The 24,892-nt window shown below is 37.0% G+C and overlaps 1 protein-coding gene and 1 long non-coding RNA gene across 2 annotated transcripts; one reads left to right on the plus strand and one right to left on the minus strand.

The window, feature by feature from the left end:
* Positions 1 to 7,346: 7,346 nt before the first annotated feature.
* Positions 7,347 to 8,414, plus strand: LOC141594787 (uncharacterized). The gene is made up of 2 exons (XM_074414776.1): positions 7,347 to 8,246; positions 8,370 to 8,414. Exons 1-2 carry the CDS (start codon positions 7,668 to 7,670, stop codon positions 8,412 to 8,414), a joined length of 624 nt encoding a protein of 207 aa, XP_074270877.1. The 5' UTR covers positions 7,347 to 7,667.
* An 8,842-nt stretch (positions 8,415 to 17,256) lies between these two features.
* Positions 17,257 to 18,295, minus strand: LOC141594172 (uncharacterized). Its single transcript, XR_012522031.1, has 3 exons — positions 17,944 to 18,295; positions 17,744 to 17,827; positions 17,257 to 17,497 (listed from the first exon to the last, which is right to left on the minus strand). It is a non-coding gene; the product is annotated as an uncharacterized LOC141594172 (long non-coding RNA).
* Between the last annotated feature and the right edge of the window lie 6,597 nt (positions 18,296 to 24,892).

The raw sequence follows: 24,892 nt of genomic DNA on the forward strand, positions 1-24,892 counted from the left end.
TTAGGCCCGTGAAAGTCACTGATGCAAGACCACATGACCCGGTGAATGTCAGAGGTATCCGAGGTTCTGCCCTCAAAATAAAGACCCAGAAAACCAGCGAAATCGGCTAATGTCAAGGAGTAATTGACATTGAATAGCCGGAAGGAAATGCAAGGGTTGGTCTTATTTTCCTGAAAAGCTTTCGAGTCAAAAGCATAAGACGAAAAGAATTCAAGGGTCAGAATGTAGTATGTGAACTCAGCCATGTCCACAAGACCCATCATACCTGTCCCGTTTAGCAGGGACACAACCGACTCATAACAGCCTAATTTCTCCAAAGTATCTTTATGGAGAAACTGGGTAGCTGTGACCTTCATTCTCGAAACAAAAAGAGAAAATTTAGCGCGCTGAGTAGAATTAGCAAAGATAACCTGCGGATAGTCAGGTAGACTATCCGTGGTAGCCTCTATCATCAGTGGCGGTCCTCGTGGCCGCTTGGGAGCTCCTTGGCTCGATTGTCCCTCGTACATGTGCTCCTTTCCTTTCGTCATCTTTGTTACCTGCAAACAACCTATTAGCAACAAGAATCCCCTAACAATGTGAATTTAAGAAAACCCGAATCACAATCAAAACTGAAATGCAAATTAGGGTTTCGGGATTTTGGGGAAAACGGCTTTAATCGCCTCCTCGTTGCTTATTTGCTTTGAAAATCAAGGGGGAAAGGGTAGATTAAGCAATTAAAGTATAAAGATGACAAGAAATCAAACCCTAGAATCGATTTCCCCAAATCGAATTTTCCGTCTCAAGGGCACATTACTCGAAAATTCCGCATGAAACTTCAGCAAAACTCGAATAAAAAGCATAAAGATAGGATTAGAAACATACCTTGAAGATTTACTTGGAGATTAAAGCTAGAAAAGAAGAGATTAAGACGGAGTTGGCAGGAAAGTCGCGAGGTAGAGGAAGGGGAAAGGTGTTTCTTTTGATTTTTCAATTGACTGAAGGTGAATGAAAGAATAAAAGAATAAGAGTGAAGATTTCCCTTATTAGCTGTGATTACGATCAGCGGGTGGTCGATCGACCACTCTACTAGGTCGATCGACGGTCTGTCATTTAACGACTTACGGAGTCTCGTGTATTGGTCGATCGACTCATTGATTGATCGATCGACTAATATCCTGCTGATAGCTTCGGTTTTCCCGCATCAGTCGATCGACTGCACCACTTAGTCGATCGACTGCTAGAGCTGGCAATTTGACTTTAATTCGTCAAAAATTCATTTTGCCATCATAACTTCCTGTCTTCCTCTCACAAAAATCCAGCATTCCACCTACGCACTTTGCATAAAATAAATACCTGCAAAAATTATCAAAGGTGCGCATATTCCCATACCAAGAAATTGCAAATTAAAAGAAATTAAAGAAAACAAAAAAACTCAAAATGCAAATTAAATGAAATAACAAAATAAAATTCCTAAATTACAAATAATTACAACCTGGGTTGCCTCCCGATTAAGCGCTGGTTTAAGAGGTCCCCATACGACCTTTTTACCTCACTTTGCATCATCCGATAACGGGTCGAAGTATAATACCTCGACTTTCCCAACATATGCATTTGATCCGTGATAATGCTTCACATATTGGCCATTAACCTTGAACCTTTCTCGGTGAGGTCTCCAATTCAACGATCCGAACTTTGTGATCTTTGTGACCGTGTAAGGGCGATCCACCTGGATTTCACTTACCGGGAAATAAATGGATACGAGTGTTAAAAAGAAGTACCTTATCGCCAATATGGAACTCGCGCTTGATGATTCTCTTGTCGTGCAGCCGCTTTGTTTTCTCCTTGTAGATCCTTGCATTGTCATAGGCGTGACCTAAATTCCTCTAGCTCATTCAATTTGTGTCATGCGTTTCTCACGAGAGAGGTTAGGATCCAAATTCAAATCACAAATAGCCCACCAAGACTTACGCTCTAACTCAACAGGTAAATGACATGTCTTACCATAAATCAATCGGTATGGTGACATCCCGATTGGCGTTTTAAACGCAGTTCTATAAGCCCATAAGACATCATCTAACTTAAGACTCCAATATTTCCATGATTTAGAAACAACTTTAGCTAAGACTTCTTTAAATTCTCTGTTAGAAACCTCAACCTGACCACTAGTTTGGGGATGATACCCCAAACCTCTACGATGTTGGACACCGAATTTAGTCAATAAAGCACTAAGTTGTTTCTCTTTAAAATGCATTCCCCCATCGCTAATGATCACCCGAGAGACACCAAAGCGAGAGAAAATAATCTTTTTAAACAGTTTGATCACGGCCTTTGCATCGCAATGGGGAGTAGTAATAGCTTCCACCCATTTGGATACGTAATCTACAGCTACGAGGATATATTTATTACCTTGACTGCACGGAAAAGGTCCTTGATAATCAATGCCCCAGACATCTAAAATCTCAACCTCAAGAATGCCTACCTGTGGCATCTCATGTCTCTTGGAAATATTCCCCGATCTTTGACAAGTATCGCACTCAGCAACAAAATTGCGACAATCTGCATGCAAAGTTGGCCAATAGAAACCAGATTGGAGTACCTTAGCTACAGTCCTGGACGGACCATGATGACCACCATAAGCAGAAGAGTGGCAAGCCTCTAGGATATCCTTCACCTCCCATTGAGGTACGCATCTCCGGATGAGACCGTCTGCACATTCCTTGAAGACATAAGGATCATCCCAAAAATATTGTCTAGCATCATAGGCAAACCGCTTCTTCTGCTGCCATGAAAGATCGGGGGTATCCTACCTGTCACAGCAAAGTTAGCAAAATCAGCAAACCACGGAGGTGGATAAGACCCTGAAGTAGTAATAGCTAACAGACTCTCATCAGGAAAAGAATCATTAATAGGCAACGAATCCTCCCTTTCTGTCAGCTGCAGACGAGATAAGTGGTCAGCCACCACATTCTCTGCTCCTTTCTTATCTTTGATCTCCAGATCAAACTCCTGCAAAAGGAGTATCCACCTCAAAAGCCTCGGCTTTGCATCTTTCTTAATAAAGAGAGTCTTCAACGCTGCATGGTCAGTATAAACAATTACCTTAGAACCTAACAAATAAGACCGAAATTTATCTAAGGCAAAAACTACAGCTAGAAACTCCTTCTCAGTGGTAAAATAATTAATTTGAGCCTCATCCAGAGTTCGGCTCGCATAATATATGGCATTCAAAGCTTTATTCTTCCGCTGTCCCAAAACTGCACCGACCGCATAATCGCTGGCATCACACATGATCTCAAATGGGAGGTCCCAATCAAAGTGCGGTAATTTGAATGATTGGCGCGAGAAACTAGGGCCTCCTTTAACCTGTTAAAAGCGGTAAGGCACTCATCAGTAAATTCAAAGACAGCATCCTTAAGGAGCAAATGTGTAAGTGGTTTAGCAATTTTTGAAAAATCCTTAATGAAACGCCGGTAAAAACCAGCGTGACCAAGGAAACTCCTCACTCCTTTAACATTCACGGGAGGAGGTAATTGCTCAATCACCTGCACCTTTGCCTTATCAACATGTATACCTTTATCAGAAATCAGATGCCCTAACACAACTCCCTCATTGACCATAAACTGACACTTTTCCCAGTTTAAAACAAGATTAACATCTATACAACACTGCATGACTTTATCAAGGTTAGCTAAACAACGATCAAAGTCACTACCATAAACTGAGAAATCATCCATGAATACTTCCATAATATTCTCTATATAATCAGAAAAAATCCCCATCATGCACCTACGAAAGGTAGCGGGCGTTACACAATCCGAAAGGCATTCTACGATATGCAAAAACACACCCGTGGACAGGTAAAAGTGGTCTTACTCTGATCGTCCGGATGAATAGGGATCTGAAAGAACCCTGAATATCCGTCTAGAAAACAGAAAAATTTGTTAGAAGCAAGTCTTTCAGTCATTTGGTCAACAAAAGGGAGGGGGAAGTGGTCTTTCTTGGTGGCGGCATTCAACTGTCTATAATCAATGCACATCCGCCACCCTGTCACTACTCAAGTTGGTATTAATTCATTTTTATCATTTTTAACCACGGTAGTCCCTCCTTTCTTCGGGACTACCTTAATTGGGCTAACCCACTTGGAGTTGCCAAGCGTATAAATAATACTGCATCGAGTAGTTTCATCACCTCGGCCATAACAACTTCCTGCATCTTCGGGTTCAACTTGCGTTGACCCTCATGCGTAAGGCTTATGGCCTTCCTCCACTCTATCCTGTGCATACAAACATCGGGTGATGCCCTTAATGTCATCCAAAGAGTAACCCAAAGCCTTCTGTTTTCTTAAGCACACACATCAAAGCAGACAGCTGGTCATCATTAAGCTTAGAGCTAACAACGGTGGTGCGCTTCGTATCATCTAGAAAAACATACTTAAGATTAGGAGGAAGTGGCTTACGCTCAGGCACCTTTACCTCTGACATAGATAGAGAATCGGTTTCAATGGTGTAGCAAGTGTTTACCAAGTTCTCGTTGGCCAAGCTTAAAAGCATCTCATCTTCTTCCCCATTGAGCTCGTAGCTCTCCATTGAGGCTACCAAAGCATTTGGCTCCTCAGCATTCTCCATCTGTATTACTGCACACTCATCTAAACGGGTTAGATCGGCTAAGGGATCCTTGGCTAAGGATTCCCTCCAATTACAAATGTGACCCTGTCAACAATATCAATGGAATAACACGTATCCTCATGGCGAGGTTCAGTCGCCTTGTGAGCAAGACTGAACTCAATGGTGTCATCCCCTACCTCAAAGGTGATGGTTCCGCGTTTGACATCTATTACAGCCCCAGATGTATGTAAAAACGGTCTACCTAAAATAATAGGTATCTGACTATCCTCTGCAATGTCCAAAACAACGAAATCGACAGGAATAAAAAACTTACCCACTCGAACGGGTACATCCTCTAGAACTCCTATAGGTCTCTGAGTCGATCTATTTGCCATTTAAACGGTAATATTGGTCACCTTAAGTCTACCAATGTTTAACCTTTCGCAAACAGAATAGGGCATGACACTGACACTGGCCCCTAAGTCACAAAGGGCCTTTCCAATTACGTGGTTACCTATAGTGCAAGGAATTGAAAAACTACCCGGGTCCTTTTATTTAGGTGGCACATTAATTTGCGAAAGAGCATTACACTCTTCCACAAAAGCAACATTATCATCATCACGAAAATTTCTCTTACGATTTAAAATATCTTTCATAAATTTAGCGTAAGAGGGTACCTGGGTAATTAGATCAGTGAAAGGAACCGTTACCTCGAGATTCTGGACCATCTCCAGAAACTTACCAAACTTACGCTCCAACTTAGTAGCCTTCAAACGCTCCGGATACGGGATCGCAACACTCTTGGCCGTAGGATCAGTAACCTTCGGCTTCCGTAGGTTTAAAACCCCCGTCAAATCATCAATGAGTGAAGAATCATGCGAACTAGTTGACGGATTTGCATCCTGCTTTGGAGTTCCAGTCGATCGACTGATATGAGTGGTCGATCGACCAACTTGGCTGGGCGTGAACAGTTCCTGTTCAGAATTGATTTCGTCAGGTGATCCGTCAACTAGTTCGCATGATTCTTCACTCATTGATTCATCAACCCCTTTACTTCATCCTGAGTCACCCCAGCTGGTATAGGTATGGAACAGCAGTAGTCTGTGAAAATCTCCATATGCTTCAAGGGTCCTCATCAGTAAACAGAAAACTGATTTCGCTCCACTAAATCGATATAAGAGGAACGAAATTCGAAGTTACCCGTAGTAGGGGTAGGTAACTGGTGCCCCTTTGGAAGATGGTGTTCCTTTGGCTGTAGATTATCATATATTGTAGCCATAATTGCCAAAATAAGAGTACTCAAGTCTTCCTCTCAAAAACCTGTCCTCTAACTGTGCAAAAGCAAAACTAGAAGCAAAGGTAAGCAACGGTCTCAAGGAACAAAAGTTCCTTGAGACAAGAAAAATAAACTAAAAATAAAGCAAACAGAATTACACCGTCTCCCTAAGAACAACGGCGCCAAAATTTGATACCGTCGTTTTGTATCAAAATTAAATTTATAATTCCAAACTAAAACTATAGCTAGTGATAGTAAGGGTCGAACCACAGAGAGACAAGGTTGATTGTGTTTGCTATTTTTCAGTCTATAAAAGTAACAATTAATTGGGGGGTTTTGAGATTGGTTGACTAAATTGACTAAATGCTAAAATGAAATTTCTCAACAAGATAAAAAAGGGATCGGGAAATTCGGTTCACCACGGCAATGGTCAGGACAATAAGGTAACAGAAATCCTATAAAACAGTCTCAGGGAGTATAAGCAGCCTTTCGAACGATGCTCAAATTAACCTTGCGGTCTTCTAATTCCCCGAAATTTCTCAAAGCTTTCACTCAAGAGAAATTCCAATCTAATGATAGTTCTAATTACTAATCTTTCAATCTAGCAAAAAGACATATCAACAGACGACAAAACCGAAATGGAAGAATTCATGCTAACAAACAATCCTAATTCATGCCATGGTTCACCTCCTTCCCAATCAAAACAATTAGCTACGCATGACTAAAACTAAAACAATTGCTAAACTGATAACAAAGAACAAGATCGACATGATTGAATTTAAATAAAAGACAAAGGACAAGAGATGAATTTCTGGAATTAAATTGATAAAACAAGAATTGAAATAACAAGAATTAAAAGAAGAAAGGAATTGCATAAAAACTTACTAATTGAATTCAAGAACAAAGTATCGAAATCGAGGGTTTCCGTCTCCAAAGCTAGATCTAAAATCTGAGTTCTTCAATAATAAAAAGCATAACCTAAAAGTTGCTGCGTTCTACTGATAAAAGGATACCAAAAGTTAATTACAAGTTGGGCTTTTAAAAGTCTAACACGAAGAAATAAGTATCAGCTCGAAAACTGGTCGATCGACCGGTCAGCGTGGTCGATCGACTAGTTGTAGCAGTCCAGTAGCTTCTGCTTAAGTTCAACGGTCGATCGACTGGTGGAAGAGGTCGATCGACTGGTAATGCTGTGCAGTGGCTCTTTTGTTCCTTCAAATCAGCTCTTCACTCCTTTGCACGCATCCCAAGGTGGGTGAACCTGAATCCCCTCCTTATGGGCTTCCTTGAAGTTGTCTCCGGAGGACGAATTAGGCTTGATTTAGCTTACTTCCATTCATTCCTACAATAAATCATAAAGAATGCAAAGTAAACCATTTCGGGAGAAATAGTAGCCTTAAGCTAACAATTATGCATGGAAATACGTGCCAAAACCGCAGATAAAGTGTATATCAAGTTCGAATAGCTTCTTCAAGAGATTTGAAAATAAATATGGGACTCTTGTAGAATTTTGGATGAGATTTGAGAGTGCCATGGACCAACAAAGGCACAATCTAAAGCTTCTCGAAGCACAGAGCCACAACTCAATGCCTGAAACCCTATTCGGGTCAAACTAGGAGGCCCATGCAGTGAAGGTCTATACACATGAAGTGTTCTTTGATTTCCAAAAGGAGGTTAAATTTTCGGTAAATGCGTGTAGTGTTTGTGGATACACCCCACCAGATCCAGTAACTAACTTTGAAGTTTCAATTGTTGAGGACGTGAACAAGCGAAAGAGATATGCAGTTGAGTACAATCGGAGAACAATGGATGTTCGTTGTGCATGTAAATTGTTTGAGAGGAAAGGTATCTTATGCAACCACATCATTTGGATTTGCTCGGGAAAGTTTAAGAAAATTCCTGAGAAATCCATTTTGCGTAAGTGGAGTAAGAATGCACTCAGAAACCCAGTTTATGATTTGAATGGAAATCTACTAGAAAACAATGATCTTACTGGTAATAGTAAGTTTGAGATGTCTCAGGTGTGGTCTGAGATTTACGCAACTGTTGGTATGCTTAAAAGAAAAGAAGAAGAGTCAGATATGAGAGAGTTTGCCAAGCTAATAAAAGAATTCCGAGAGAAGTTGGAGCCAAACCCAAAGCCTTTGACCAAAGAACAAGAATTGGAGGCCCTTCTCAACTGCAAGGCTCCAAAAGAAATCAAGATCTTACCACCTAAAGTCTCTAGAAACAAAGGTAGTGGTAAAAGGATGGTGAGCAGCAAAAATAAGGCAATTATGAAGGCAAAAAAACCAAAAAGGTTGTGTGCTAAGTGTAAACGCATGTCACACCATGATAAAAGAAATTGTCCAAATGAGTTTGCAGAGCATCCTCCTGAGAATCAAGTATGTATAATTCTATTCTTGTCTTTCCATTTTAGTGTTGCTTGAAAACGCAACTACTATTGTCTACTAATTCTTTTTTTTCTAAAAAAAAAGTATCTAATAAAAGTTTGATTCTTCACATAGGGAGACACATCGGAAGAAGAGGAAGAGGTTGAGAATGAAGAATGATGTAATGAGGAAGAAGAGGAAGCTGATTGAAGAAGACAAGTTTTAAGCTTGTTTTATTTTTGTCAACGTTGTGAATCCTGAACCTTATTTTATGAAACTGGAACGTAAAATTGTGAAACTTGGTTCTGAATCTAGCATCAAGCGTTTTTATCATTTCAGACATTGTTCAGTGAATCTTAGGGCTTGTTCTGTGAAACTTGGTCGTGGTTTAAAATCATCTATTTTTCTCTTAAATTTGTGAATCTCAGACCTTATTTTGTGAATCTCAGGCCTTATATTGTGAATCTCAGACCTTGTTCAGTGAATCTTAGGGCTTGTTCTGTGACACTTGGTCTCAGACCTTATATTGTGAATCTCAGACCTTGTTCATTGAATCTTAGGGCTTGTTCTGTGACACTTGGTCTCAGACCTTATATTGTGAATCTCAGACCGTGTTCAGTGAATCTTAGGGCTTGTTCTGTGAAACTTGGTCGTGGTTTAAAATCATCTATTTTGTTGTTAAATTTGTGAATCTCAGACCTTATTTTGTGAATCTCAGACCTTATCTTGTGAATCTCAGACATTGTTCAGTGAATCTTAGGGCTTGTTCTGTGAAACTTGGTCGTGGTTTAAAATAATCTATTTTGCTCTTAATTTTGTGAATCTCAGACCTTATCTTGTGAATCTCATACCTTTTGCTCAACTCATTGACAATGTCAATGTCAAACTTGGTCGTGGTTTAAAATCATCTACTTTACAACTATCAAAATATCTTTACAAGAGTTGATGAAGGCAACAATCTTTACAACTATCAAATATCTTTCCAAGAGTTGAAATATCTTGCCTCGAACCATTTTTGCTCAACTCAATGTCAATGTCAATGTCAATGTCAATGTCAAATTAACTATCAAAATATCTTTACAAGAGTTGATGTAGGCAACAATCTTTACAGGAGCCTCGACCCACTTTTGCATATTATGACTTCACGGACAATTGTCTTCCTTAATTAAACACCTATACAACCAAAAACAAGTACAATCGACTTATTTACGAAAAATTTGCCAAAGTTATGAAGAAATGAACTTCACATCATTTTTAAGACAATGAAGTGTACCTTTGTAGTATTTTTATCCCATCTAAGTAGTTCCAATACGATCGATTTTCGATATTGTGTCAAATTCTGCCAAGAGAAACATATATTAGTGAAGTATATAGACAATGAACCTATCTTTATTTGGAGAATATCAAACCTTGTTTTGTGATTCTCAAACCTTGTTCGGGAATCTCGAGAGCTTGTTCGGTGAATCTCGGACCTTCTTTGATAATGACCAAGTTTCACCAAAAAAGCTCACGAGATTCACCGCACAATGTCTGGGGTTCACAAGATAAGCCTTATTTTCGTATACTAATGAACTTACCTGAAAATATTCACTTTTGGTCCATAAACTATCATCATCCAAGGCACTCAACCACTTCAACAGAAAAATTCCACAATCATAACTAGACAAAAAAAACAATAAATGGCTCAAAATAATAACTATTGATCTGTTAACAAAAGGAAAAATATACATGCTTACATACCTTGTTGTTTGTTGAGGGACTTTGAGATTGACATATTCGTTCGTGTGCATGAACTCCAAAGATTTATATGACTCTGGCAAAATAGCTGAAACATGATGTACCTGAAAAAGAAAAGGCAATAACAAAATCAAAATATATTTTGGAATATACTTTTAAAAGAAAAGGCAATAACAATAGTTTGGGAAAAAAAATCATACAATCTCTTTGGCATGCTTGTTGTCAGGATCCACATTAACAGCCACGCATGAGTCGAGGATGAAATTTTTTCCATGCTTTATATCACAAACACAAGCCCACCAATGTTGCGGCTCTGTGTTACTATGGAAAGGGATAAAAACCTGAGATAGTAAATGTCCAAGATTCACAAAACAAGGTCGAGGATTCACAAAACAAGGTCACAAACTAAGTTCAAGGAGTTCACAAAATAAACTCCAGGATTCACAAAACAAGGTCCAGGATTCAGAAAACAAGGTCCAGGATTCACGAATTATGTTCCAGGATTCACAAATAAGTTCACAAAATAAGGTCCAGGATTCACAAAACAAGGTCGAGGATTCACAAAACAAGGTCAAGGATTCACGAATTATGTTCCAGGATTCACAAATAAGATTCACAAAACAAGGTCCAGGATTCACAAAACAAGATCCAGGATTCACGAATTATGTTCCAGGATTCACAAATAAGTTCACAAAATAAGGTCCAGGATTCACAAATAAGTTCACAAAATAAGGTCCAGGATTCACAAAATAAGGTCAAGGATTCACAAAACAAGGTCAAGGATTCACAAAACAAGGTCACAAAACTAAGGTCAAGGAGTTCACAAAATAAGGTCTAGGACTCACAAAATAAGGTCCAAGATTCACAAAACAAGTTCCAGGATTCACGAAATAAGGTCCAGGATTCACATATAACGTCCAGGATTCACAAATATCTGACCTTGTCGATATGGCTACCAGCAGGTGGAGTGTAACTGTCCTTTATGTGTGTACCCCAAATTTCAGGGTTCTTTTCTCGATCAAGACTCTACAAGTCACAAGAAGGCAATTTTAGAAACAAAGCAACTTAAAGAACGCAAAATACTTGAATATCAACATATAAAGAATTTGAGACTGACAGATATTGTTGTTGGCAAGTAGATTAAATTTCTTCTACTGAATGTGCACTTAATTCCAAATATATCAATGACCTACAAAATTAAATTTGTTAGGAAACATACACATCGAGTGACGTGAACAAAATGAAAACATGGGCAGGAAAAGGAAAATAATACTCAGGGGTTACTTACATCATCTATAATAAGACCTTTCGGTCCAAGACTATGCAAAGCTTCTCTTGTGACATCCATCCACGGAGTGGACACCATAACGTCACTTCATTATTGATAAAATTCAACTAGTAGGTATATTTATTACAATAAAAAAAATCAAAAAATGAAAGCAAAAATATGACATTACTGTATATTTTTCTTTGCTTTCTTTCGAACAAAATGCATCAATTCATTGTCAGTGTATCGAGGCCATTCTAGTGCATCATTTTGTACTATTTCTCTGGATAGGTTCTCTTGATTGCACGCCCTCAACTCCTTTTGGAAGATGGTTTATCGAGGTAGGAAACAATTGGTGTAGAAGGAGGATCATTGTTCCCTACCACGGGAGGAGTAGAAGTTGCGGGAGTAGCTAGAAACGATAGTAACGGTGGGGTGAGTGGGCTCATTGATGGAAGGAAATCATCAATAGCTTTGGAACTTGTTTGCATATCTCTTTCAGTTGTTCTCCTCCTTTTGTACTCAATGAACCGTTCTTGATTATGATGATCATCCGCTACCGCTGTGGGCTCAGAATGGTCAGGTTGTTCATCATTGACAGGAGAGGCATCATCGACGACGGGAGGGAAATCATCGATAGCGATATTATGAGAGGGAGATAAAAGATGATCGGGTTGTTCATCATTTTTCCCTACCGAGGAGGAGGAGTAGAAGTTGCGGGAGTAGCTAGAACGATGATGGGGTGAGTGGGCTCATTGTGAAGGGAAATCATCAATAGACTGGAACTTGTTTGCATATCTCTTTCACTTGTTCTCCTCCTATTGTACTCAACGCACCGTTCTTGATTATGATGATCATCCGCTACCACCGTAGGCTCGAATGGTCGAGTTGTTCATCATTGACGGGAGAGGCATCATCACCGACGGGAGGGAAATCATCGATGAGCAGTAGTATGACAGGAGATAAAAGATGATCAGGTTGTTCATCAGCTTGAATACAAGATGTTGAAGGTTCACGAAATCGTATGATTTGGCATTCTGGTTTTGGTGATGAACGACGTGACTGTATTGGTTGCAAAGCTTCACCCATCACGTCCAATGCCTCCAACAATTCAGCTAGATTATCCCCACTATTACCCTCCACACTCTCCTGTACATTACCCTCCTCATTATTGTCTTCTTGAGATGCCCTAAAACCATCTGCAATACCATCTACAGCTGCAACTAGTTTAGAAAGCGTTGTTCGAGGAAGGTAGTTTGCTCGAGCTTGGCTAGCAAGAGATTTGTACTCCATGAAAGCTTGAACCATGACCTTTGCGGAAACTGCAAGTTTATTAACAAACTCAGTAGTACTGCCTGAATTATTAGGTAGAACAGGATCAACATTTGCGGAAAGAGCAAGTTTATTAATAAACTCAGTAGGAGGATCAGAAGGTTCTTCATCTTCAGAATGTTGTTGTTCACTTGTTCGCTTTGAAGACTGCCTAAACTCAATAGTAGGCAAAGGTGCGCTCGCTGGCTTTGAAGACTCCCTAAACTCAATAGTAGGCAAAAGTGCATGTGCCTTATGCTGAGTGATGACCAGTGGAGGCTCAATAGAACCCTTGTCGAAAGTTCTATTGTCCGAATTTTTGTCATTCACTTCCTGCTTAAGTCTCTGGGATATAGCTTCTTTAGTCCAAGTTGAGAGCGTTGGAAACTGCCGGGTAACAAGGCGTGCTTTGTAGACACATCGGTCTAGATAAATAAAAACCAAGACCATAATAGGTCCACCAAACCAATTTTCTTTCAGCTTTTGGGTCTCCCACTCCTTCTTTTGCCAAGACTCAACTTGGTCAGCCAATTTGCGTTTGATGAAATTGCACCAGTTGAATTTGGAGATCAACTCAGTGTTTGCCAAACTTTTAAGAAGTCTCAAACTAGCCCGATTGCCTACAACACCGCCTAAAAAAGCATTGAAGATATAAATGATGAAAGTGCGTTTGAAATCATCTCCACCATCTCTTTGTGTAGAGAGCTTTTCCATAATGTGTTTGAGCTCAATGGAACTACCTTTGTATTGACTTCTGAACTCCTCCAAAAGAGACACATAAGAAGGGCACTTATCTCCAATTTTTGCTTCTTCGACAATGTTTGGACCCATTGGCAATCCCATGCACAGATGGATATCTTCCTCTAAAACAAGGAGTTTCCCATCACACAACGATCCTGTACAGTGGTCATAATTTGAAACTAGCCAGTACGCCAACTGACCCGGAACAACATCTGTTTTAAGATGCAATAGAGAACCAAATCCCATTTCTTGTATAGCTTCAATCTGCTTATATGATGGTGGATTCTCCTTATTGTTGAGAAAGTGGTAAAGCCCAGAAGGAGACATCCGAGTCCTCAACACAGGCAGTCTCTCTTTGTAAATTCTTGTCTTTTTTTTAGGTGGTTCAGAGACTGGTTCGGTAGCTTCAGTAGAATCAGCAGCTGGTTGAACAGGTCGCTTCATTTTTTATGGCTTCCTATTATGCACCAAGTAAGGCAAAATAACATCAGAACTAAAATCCGAAATGTAAACATTTTAAGTAAGTTTGACAACAGAGAAGGTGATTTCATGCACTTGTTAACAAGTATAACAATATTATCTTCCAGTTTCACAAAACAGGGTCTGAGATTCACACAATTAGGTCCCAGATTCACACAACTAGGTCCTAGATTCACGAAATGCAAATGAGATGTAGCTCTTGAAAAACTTAACCAACAATACATTTAAAAGCGGCAATAAATAAGGATAAGATAATGAAAACAGATAAGGTGATTTCATGCACTTATTAACAAGTATAACAATATTATCTTCCAATTTCACAAAACAGGGTCTGAGATTCACACAATTAGGTCCTAGATTCACAAAACTAGATCCTAGATTCACGAAATGCAAATGAGATGTAGCTAACAAAAACTGGCAAAAACCCTAAACCATAAACCCTCGGTAACAAAAACATTTAAAAACTGGCAAATAACATGCATCCAAAGAACGATAAATTAATCACAAAACCATACGTAAAAGAATCGAAATATACTAAAAAAACCTAAAACCTCACTAACAAAAACTGGCAAAAACCCTAAACCCTCAATAACAAAAACTGGCAAAAACCCTAAACAATAATTTGACGAATTAAAGAAGTTGATTGAAAATTATGGTGAAAAATAACGAAACAAAAGGAGGATGAATCGAAATTTGAGAAAGTAGATAGAAAAATACCTAATTTGCGGATAATAGCGAAGAAAAGCTAATGGCAGACGAAAAGCTCAATGATAATGGCGGATAATGGCGAAGACGAGCAGTTAGTGAATATGGAAGTTTAAGAGAGAGCAGTTAGTGAATATGGTGAATATGGAAGTTGAAGAGAGTGAATATGGAAGTTGAATAAGGTGAAAATTGAAAATTGCGAAATTGTGAAAATGAGAAATTGCGAAATTGAAACCACGTGGATCTTCACTTAAGATGTTTGTTTCACTCAATGTTGTGAATCCTGGAACATAATTCGTGAATCCTGGATCTTGTTTTGTGAATCCTGGACCTTATTTTGTTAACTACTTGAACTTAGTTTGTGACCTTGTTTTGTGAATCCTTGATCTTGTTTTGTGAATCCTGGACCTTGTTTTGTGAATCCTTGACCTTGTTTTGTGAATCTTGGACCTTATTTTGTGAATCCTGGACCTTATCTTGTGAAATTGGAACATAAAATTATGAAACCTAGACCTGAATCCAGCATTAAGTATTTTTGTGATTTTGATCAAAATTTAGTCGATGTCATCGTTCCCCAATTTAGCATGAATCCAGCATCGTTCCCCAATGAAATAAAGCCTTTAGTTGATGACATGAAACATGTAATTGTACATAATACAGAAAAGGATGTGAATCAAATGAGAAGGCGGCTTGCATTAAACATCTTTGTCTCTCAATAAAAGACCCATACGAAGTACACCCGTCTCATCTTATGGTCAATCCAAGTTTCACAATTTCTTGTAGCATTACATTCTCGACTACTAAATACATTCTCAACTACTCAAATACAAGATTACAGACTAAACAATTCATGGTACCATTACAAACGAACAAGGTCATATGGCCGAATTAATTTTAGATATAACAGGCCTGCTGAAGCAAGGGATGGCCGCCACTGAACACATATCCATCGAAGAAAAGATCATTTGCTTGCAAAAAACTGTCCATGTCATCAATGAAACACCTATACCATGAAAAGCAAGTAACAATTAACAGATGTTCACCAAAGTTATGACGAAATGGACTTTGCATTAATTTTAAGTCAAGCAAGTGTACCGTTTTTGTATTTTTATCCCATTTAAGAAGTTCCAATATTATCTTCTTTCGATAGTCAGGCAATTTCTGCAAAAGAGATTTTCATACAGTATAGTATATATTTAATATGTAGCAATGGCAAGGTAGGAGGCAAAACCCGTAAATCTATACCTCAAAATATTCACTGTTGGTCCATAAACTTTGATTGTCCAACGCATCCAACCATTTCAGCACAAACACTCCACAATCAAAACTACAAATAAATAAACATTTATGAGTAAAAGAAACATCTCAAGTGAACATCAACTATTCAACCATTCATTTCAGCAAATATGGGATTGGGTACATGATTTTGGTCAGAGAGGGACCATTAAAACTTGTACAATATATCACATAAAATAGCCTAAAAAACGAAGATACATGGTTACATACCATGTTTTTTGTTGAGGGACTTGAAGGTTTTCAATTGGGTTCATGTACATCAACCGCAAAGGTTCAAATGGAGATGAACCACCACAAAGAACAGATGAACAGATGAAACTTGGTACAACTGGAACATGAAAAAGCCAATAGAACATAAAAATATGACAAGGATATATTTTTTGGGAAAAAAACTAAAGATAAATACTCCAAAATTTTTTGGGAAAAAATCATACAATCTCGTGGGCTGTGTGGTTATCACGATCACGTATCATCGCATTCAAATTAGATCATTTGGCGCCATGTAGGTACACCGAGTCACGTATATATTGAAGTGTTTAGCGCCAAATCATAGGCGTATTAGATTAGCTGCTGTATACAAATAACTATTATTACCGCAATAAACATGTATCACCACAAGGAACGTTCATAACAGGCTCCTAAAGTCGTTCGAGCTGTGTATCTACCCTTTAGTTTCCGTCACTCGATAACATCTCAATAAACCATGTCACAATGAATTGATGCTATCAGCTTCATAGCAGCAATTCATACTCATTTATAATCACTTTTCTGCAAGTCAGTGAATTTGTTTCAACCAATAGTGCATCACCATCAACTCAATGAGTGTATTTAGGGTGCTAGAGATGTGTATCTTGTAATTTAATGAGTGTATTTAGCACCTTAACGAAGTGTATCGGGGGTGCCAGAGATGTGTATCTAACAACTTAAGAAGTGTATATAGGAACTTAACGGAGTGCATCTAGCAGCGTAACGGAGTGTATCTGGGATGCCACAGATGTGTATCTAACATCTTATAGAGTGTATATAGGAACTTCACGGAGTGCATCTAGCAGCGTAACGAAGTGTATTTGGGGTGCCAGAGATGTGTATCTAACATCTTATAGTGTACTATCTAGTAAGCGATGGAAATTAGAGTTGTGTTCAACAAGAGAACAATTTATAAATTTCATAACTAGAAGTAAATAAGATACGTTACAACTAGTATACAAACAACAAACTAGCTGAAGCACAAAGTATGATGTTTTTCTCCAAATTCATGTCTGAAATCCCACCAAAACCCAAGAGATTTGGGACAATAACCTAGCAACAGAACAGCATTAAAAAGATTAAGACTTCTCAAGTAAGGTCATCATGCAATCCATTCCTGAACTACCTGGAGCGGTGTGTTTACGGAGCAATACCCTTAAAACTCCATCCTTCATTACATGCTTCACATCAACCATCTTGCAAAGAACTACACTTTGAAATGTCAAGCTTGCCGCATAAGTACGGCCGCCTTCATCAAAAGAGTGTTCCTGTGAGCCTTCTCCTCCGAAGATCAAAGAGATACCATTTTCGACTCTCACTTTGTTGTTCTTCACTCCCAGACCAGACATGTCGATTCTAGTGTACATGCGCTCGCCTCCATTAGTGTCATCCACCACCATGTTTTCTACCACTCCTTCCTTTCCATCTAGTAGGTACGGGTTTATGTGTTCGCTTGCCATCATGCTCAACTCTGAATAGGCTACAAATTAAGATGCAGAAGTGCTTAGAATATATGGATGGCTTTCAAAACAAGGAGTAAGTCCGCAATATTGCAAGTCTGCTACAATATTATGCTCCACATACAACAGAAATCTCACTAGGAGCGGTAGGTGAGTGAAAATTAAGTAAGAACATACACACATAATCAATAAAAAAGACGCATAACTGAGGAGAACTTATCACACGAGTTTACAAAAAGATCGAGTGAAAGAATTGTGAGGGATACCATCGGATTCGTCATTCTTCTGGGCCTCTTTGCAGCAAGAACAACCACTTGGGTGCAAAGCCATGTCTTTAAGACCTTCAAAACCTGAACAAAATAAACATCAGGATTCTTGTCCATTTTAAAATTGAGGGAATTCAAAAGAAAAGGAGAAGGTACTGAACAAGCTTGTTATGACAACAAACTGAAATAGATTAAAAGACCTGGAATAATAACATCATTATCCTTCAGATACTTAACAAGCTTGTTATGACAGCAATCTTTCTCAAAGCGGCTATTTGTACATTAGTACATTCTCAAAGCCTTAACACCCCTTGCGTATAACAGCAATAACATGAATCAAAGTAGCAGCTATACATTCTCAAAGCGGCTATTTGTACATTAGTACATTCAAGGATATCTTTCTCCATGTCAAGCCTTCTCCCTACCAAGGAGCTTGTCTAAGCGCTAAAACTCGAGACAACTCATTCTTGTTCACTCTTCATATTACCCAGAACTACTAATCAGCAAAAGAAGAAACCATGAACTCCCATATCCAATTAGTTGATGCACCAACATTCCAATCACTGTCATGACTTTCTAGCTATGACTGTAGTGTGTCCAACATTTGTTTCATGACATCCCTACGAGTCCCCACGACCTTTGTATGAACTACCAAGATACCCATATTACTACTCTCAGATACACATAATCTTACTACTAGATACACAAATCAATTTGTGTATCCAACAGTAATATCGTGTGTATCCGGGCTTATTAACAAATGTATCTACAATACTAATGAGTGTATCCGGCCATCAGACCACCCACCACTGCACATCACCATACCACCGCCCACCGCCCACCACCACTATCACCAGTACCAGCACCTACTCCCTTCTCCCGACTTCACACCAATACCGGCGTCCACATCGGCCCACAAGACCTGACCCCTCCTACATTTCCCCGATTTCTCAAAGTCCCTCGCACCAGTCGTCGTCAAACCCACCGATGTGCGGTGTCTACTCACCCCCTACCACCCATAATCCCTTATACACACCTCAAAACCGTCAAACCTAATCAGATCCAACTCACTCAACAATCCCGACCGTCTTAGTTTTCGACAATTAATCGCCATTTTTTGTCGATTTGAGAATTAAGTATCGATTTTCTGTATATATATCGTTTTCGTAGGAGGTTGTTGGTCGGAAATGATACTGAATTCGAAATGGAGAAGAGGAGACGGGTCTGACGGCAGATTTCGAGTCTAAATAGTTCTCGTCGGTCGAGAATGTCAACATCGGCAGTTGACGGTTGTTGATGGAGCTCCGACATCGGCGTTGATTAAAAGTTAAGCACCGGATTAATTGGGAGAGGGTAGTCAGTAGTGTGTGGGAGAAGACGTGGAGGAGGAATTGAATTGTTGGGTTTTGATTTATTTGGGAAAGTAACGGGAGTGTGTAAAGCTGATAGAGTAAGGTGTTGGGATTTTTAGTTCGCACAGTTCGCACCGAACTTTAGGTTCGCACAGGATCCTATTTCTATATATATATATATATATATATATATATATATATATATACTTAAAAGAGGAACTTTCGAGTGATATTATTGGCTACAGCTTTGATAAACTACTTGATAATAAAATATGAAATTAAAAAGCTAATTAATTATGTTAATTAATTATCAATTATAACCTAAGAGTTTTACTTATCCTATACTTCATGTTGTATGATAAATACTCCGTAATATTGTTATTGTGATTTTGATAAATATAAAAGATATACTATTAACATTAAATATTAAAATGCAGAATAATTCAAGGATGTTTTTTGAGCAGTCCAACTTTCGTAAGTACCTCTAAGGATAATATTATTACTCCCTCTGTTTTTTTATATATGACTTTCTCATATTTCGAGACACTCTCTTCTCTCTTCAATATCTCTTAAAATATAAGACTAAATATTATGATATGTATACTCATATGAAAGAGTTTTTCGTAAGAAATTTAATGGTACCATTTTTATATTTTTTGAACAAATATATTTTTGTAAATATTAAAGTCAAAGGCTTACCTCGTAAATGCAAAACGTCATATATAAAAAAATGGAGGGAGTATATCACAAATAGACCAATAATATCCAGGATATGTACAATTTAAAGTTACTGATGGATAATTCATTGAATTTAGATACTTCATTATCATACGTCGAATACGGGTAAGTTATAGAAAGACTAACATTTAAAGCATGTGCTTATTATATTTCTTAGCTTATAGTTTATGATTTTAGAATTTACTCAATGAAGGTAATCAACATTAGGAAACAAAAACTGCAAGAAAGGGTTTTAAATTTTAACGCTACTTTAAAATGGATAAATTAAAAATAGAAAAATAAAAAATAAACTCGGAAATAAAAACACTTCATTAAACTTCTATTTTATACTCCATATTAGAATTAAAATTAAAAAAAACATGGCTTACTAAGTACAAGCTTCTACCTAGAAGAATATACAACTTGAACTATAGGGTGACAAAAAGTGTTCCAATATATGAAGAACAAGATGCTAAAATACCAAACACCACAATTATAGAGCTACTTATACACTTCTTTGTGTTAGTAAATTAAGATAATGAGATATATAAGCGCTTCCATCGAGATTACTAAAGATCATGCTTTGTTGATTTTCAAGGACCATTATGTTAAAAACTGAACATGCCCTTTCTAAAAAGAGCTTAAAAATCCAACCTAATAAGTACCAACATTGGATTGATTTTACGTAAAAATTTCAAATAATGAAGGTACTATATTTGAAAAAACATAAAGTAAATTAAAACTTTTGTACATAGTATCATCCTTCTCGGGAATATATTTAATATAGGTTGAAAAAAAATAAAAAAGATTCAAGAGCTATAAATTAAGACGGGATCACAGTTTATAGACCATACATCAGATGTAGTACATCTGATTGTATACTTTCTGAGTTCTATTCTAAAGTTTTTGAGTTTTGCTTTAAATATTATATGAGTTTTAGTAAAAAGTTTTTGAGCACTGATTATTAAAACGGGAAAGGTTTAATTATAAATGCATGAATATATTGGATTGCAATAAATTCCTCATTCTTGATCCTATGTGAATCCTTTATTTAGTTTTTTTTTTTTGGTCAATAGTCTGAATGATAAAATGTCTATTTAATATTGATATTTTAAATACAATGAGTCTGAGTAAAATTATGATCCAGCTATAAGAGCAATTTGATCCCCAACGGTTTACTTAAAAGAGTTTCTTATTGCTTATCATTGAAGCAACGAATTAATAACCCGCTTACAAGTAATTGTGCTCCACCTAGCAACTAGCTTAGATTCATAAAATGATCAGATTTTTTGTTCAAATGAGCGTAATATGTCGCGGGTGAGGATCAAACCCCCAACTTCATGGCTGGGATTAAAGAGCTTTTACCACTTTAGTTAACTCGTGTTCTCAATAAAAATGATCGGATTTGACTGTCTTTTATGAGATCTAGATCAACTAAGTAAGGTATAAAATTTAAGAATTAACTCCAACCTGAAATTGAATATGAAAAATTTAGAATTGGATATAAAAATTATAGACCTTGCTAATATCGTTCTGATAGATCTATATCCCATATTTGGATCAGAGTTTATGGTCTATCAAATGTATACGTCATTTTATACTTTTATGAATATACACATCTCTTTAACAAACATATTTACCTCTGAATTCCTATGTATTTATTTATTTATTTCTTTTGTGCGTATAGGGAAGCCTGGTTAGCCGAGGATTGATTGAATTTTGTGACGAAGCACCGCCGGTAAGTGATATAAAATTATAAATTAGTTTTAACCTATCGCAAATTGCACAAGTAGCCTATCATAAATAATATTTTCATCGAAAAAATTTCAAAAACTCTTATATTTTATACGAAAAATTCACGTGGTACCCGTAAACTATGTTATTTTGTACGTGGTAACCGACTTTTTAAGTTTGTGCACATGATAACCTTGAAGTTTGATTTTTAAGTACAAAATGCTCTTTTTATCGCTCTTCGAATCTTCAATTGAGCATAAATTGTAGACCAGAAATCGGAATTGACCAATTTTTTTTTTAATTTGATTACCTCTTCGAGATCTATAATTTGATAACACAAAAAATGGTCATTCGAAATTTAAGATCGAAGTTATGGTCGATTTTAGGTTTTCATGAGAAAAAATTGCATAAAATGTAAGTGAACTTTTTTTCTCAAATCGTAGATTTTGACAAGAAAACGTGTGTAGAACAAAAAATTTGCCGAATTCAAATTCTGATGCGTGGATTATGCTGAATTGAAGTTTGTTAGAGTGACAAAAAAAGTCATGTTGTGCATAAAATTCAAAGGTGAAGGATAACTTGCACACAAACTCAAAATATTGGGTATCATATGCAAAGTGGCAAACTTTAGGGGTGCCACGTGAATTTTCCGATTTTACATATAAAATTTTGATTTTTAAATGACTTTTAATTAAGAATTTGTTATTGGCGAACCCAATCAGACGTAGTGAATTACAAAAATACATTTTACGTCCATGGTATATATCTAAACAAAATTCCAATATATAAATAGAATTTTTTTATCACAACTATATACTGTATTATACGAAATAAGAGGTAAATAATACGGAGTAGTATAGTACTACAAATTTTGAAGATTTCTTTGTATTTTATTACGTATGCGATTATCTTTGTCGCATATAAGAATTTTCAATATTTTTTTGTTGCAACACCAAAAATTACAAAGGTTTACTAATACGTAAAAATAAGTTACATATTGGAGTATATTGACGGTATGTCGGTATTGAAATGTACCGATGGAGACAAGGCATACGCGGAATGTGAAGGAAGATATTAGTTCCTCTTCATGAACCATTGTGTTCCTTGGTGAAAATATAATTACTCCTTGTATTGTGTAGTACGGAGTATATAAATAGAACATTATTGTAAACAAAGTACATGTAACTATTATTATTAATGAATTGCATTATCTTTGTTTACAACAATGTTCTATTTATATACTATACAATACAAGAAGTAGTTATATTTACTTTGTTTACAACAATGTTCTATTTATATACTACACAATACAAGGAGTAGTTATATTTTCACTAAGGGACACAATGGTTCATGAAGGAGAACTAATATCTTCCTTCACATTCCAGATATGACTTATCTCCGACGGTACATAACGTACATTACAATACCGACATACCGTCAATATACTCCAATATTACACCAAGATTTGTATGATGTAATAAAGAATATGTCTAAAGAATAATGTAGTTGATAACTTACGCTTCAATACTCATTCATTCATCTCATTTTCATACAATTGTTTAATATATATATAAGAGGTGTTTATTAAACTTATATAAAGAAAACGGGTGTTTAAATTGAAATCCCACCCATTGATGATAAAAAGACTAGTAACTTGAATAAGCTCGTGTGAATTTTTTTGAGCAAAATAAAATTTAATGTGACAGTTTTTGACACTAAAATATTATGGTTGTCAAATAAAATAGTAAGGCTGTATACTTGTATAAATTATTGTATTTATAATATAGTATATTTTATACATTCTTTTAATTAATTTGTATCATAAAATGAACAGGTTAAGAATTTCATATAACTCGGAGGCCCTCAAGCTGGTATAGGAGGGGCTCCAAATTGCACTGTAAGTAGATCTATCAAACGGTTCAGGTTAGCGGGTTACGTCTTACGAGTAAAATATGAATTGGGTCTATTTTAGGTTGTATGAAACGGGTTTATAGGGGGTCTTGGGTCGGGTCTATTTCGGGTTTGCAAAAATATGGGTTTCTATAAATCGAGTTTATACGGGTCTCAATTCGAGTTAGGTTCATAAACGAGTCAAATTAACGTCATTTTACAAATGTTTATTTTCTTTTATTTAATTAATAAACATATATAATTTTTGTTAATTTTTATAATTATATAATTTGATATCATATATTATATTAAAGCTAAAACCAGTAGTCCCTTTGATCGCCACGTGTCATTTGCTAAAATCCTAAGATTATTAAAAAAATGATACATGAAAAATCACGTACAAAATCCTAAAATAGAATGATAATTATTGATTCTTCCTAAACACATGAATATTTGATATGATATTGTTGAGTTTATGGATTCAAGTACCTAAGAGGGGGAGGGGGTGAATTAGGTACTCTTTTAAAATTTATAACTTCAACTTTATTGAATTAAAGTGAGTTACGAGAACAAGAGAGATGAGAAGATACTTCGAATAATATTGAAAGACTAAACGAGTATCAAGATGAATGTATGCTGAAGTATGAAAGTAACAATCGTTCTGACTGTAGCTATTTGTCTCAGTTTGTGGAATACGACTGCAGACCAAATGTGACAGTATGATGAACTGTTACTTCGAAGGTTAAGCAAAGCAAAACACACAAAATAAAAGAGCAGCGGAAATAAAAGAAAGATCAAACACGAGATTTTGAATTGGTTCGGCAAATACTCAAGTGCCTACGTCCAATCTACCTTTTTATTGCTTTCTTTTAGTGATCTACTCCGACAACTAAAAGACCCGTACAATAAAAGACACTAACCTACTCCGGTTGTAAAGCAAGTACAAGAACTACTCCGTTCTTATGACAAGCCAACTCGCAACCTACTCCGGTTGCCAACTCACAACCTACTCCGGTTGCAAAGAGTTAAAGACTACTCCGTCCTAAACTCTACTAACACACTTAGAATGTTATAGGATCAAGTTTCCACTAACACATTCTTAACAAAGAATAAAGATGGACAACTTTTACAAGATCAACAATTCATAAGCAAGAGAGTTTAGTATAGAAAAGCAACAGTAGCCACGACTGTAACAACTTGAAGACACTTGAAGACTTTTAAAGGATTTTGCAAATAAACACGATTTTAAGCTTTAAAAAATAATTTGCAAAGATGGAAGAATTAATTCAGAAAAGTCTTAAGGATTTATGAAGGAGGGACACGGTTTATATAGAGGAGGTGAGTGAAGGGGTTGCTAGGGTTTTGAAGGGTCAAAGACCTCACATGTGAAGGGCAATAGCAACCACCCAAAACTTGCACCAAAGAGGGCTCTTTTGCAAAGGCAAGAATAGGGAAA

Source organism: Silene latifolia, chromosome 8, assembly GCF_048544455.1.
Source record: "Silene latifolia isolate original U9 population chromosome 8, ASM4854445v1, whole genome shotgun sequence".
NCBI lineage: Eukaryota > Viridiplantae > Streptophyta > Magnoliopsida > Caryophyllales > Caryophyllaceae > Silene > Silene latifolia.

Bases quoted from the DNA above. Each gene is read 5' to 3' on its own strand.
- LOC141594787 (XM_074414776.1), top strand. From the start codon at position 7,668: ATGGATGTTCGTTGTGCATGTAAATTGTTTGAGAGGAAAGGTATCTTA. The intron at 8,247-8,369 runs GTATGTATAATT...TTCTTCACATAG, and splicing joins AGCATCCTCCTGAGAATCAA to GGAGACACATCGGAAGAAGA.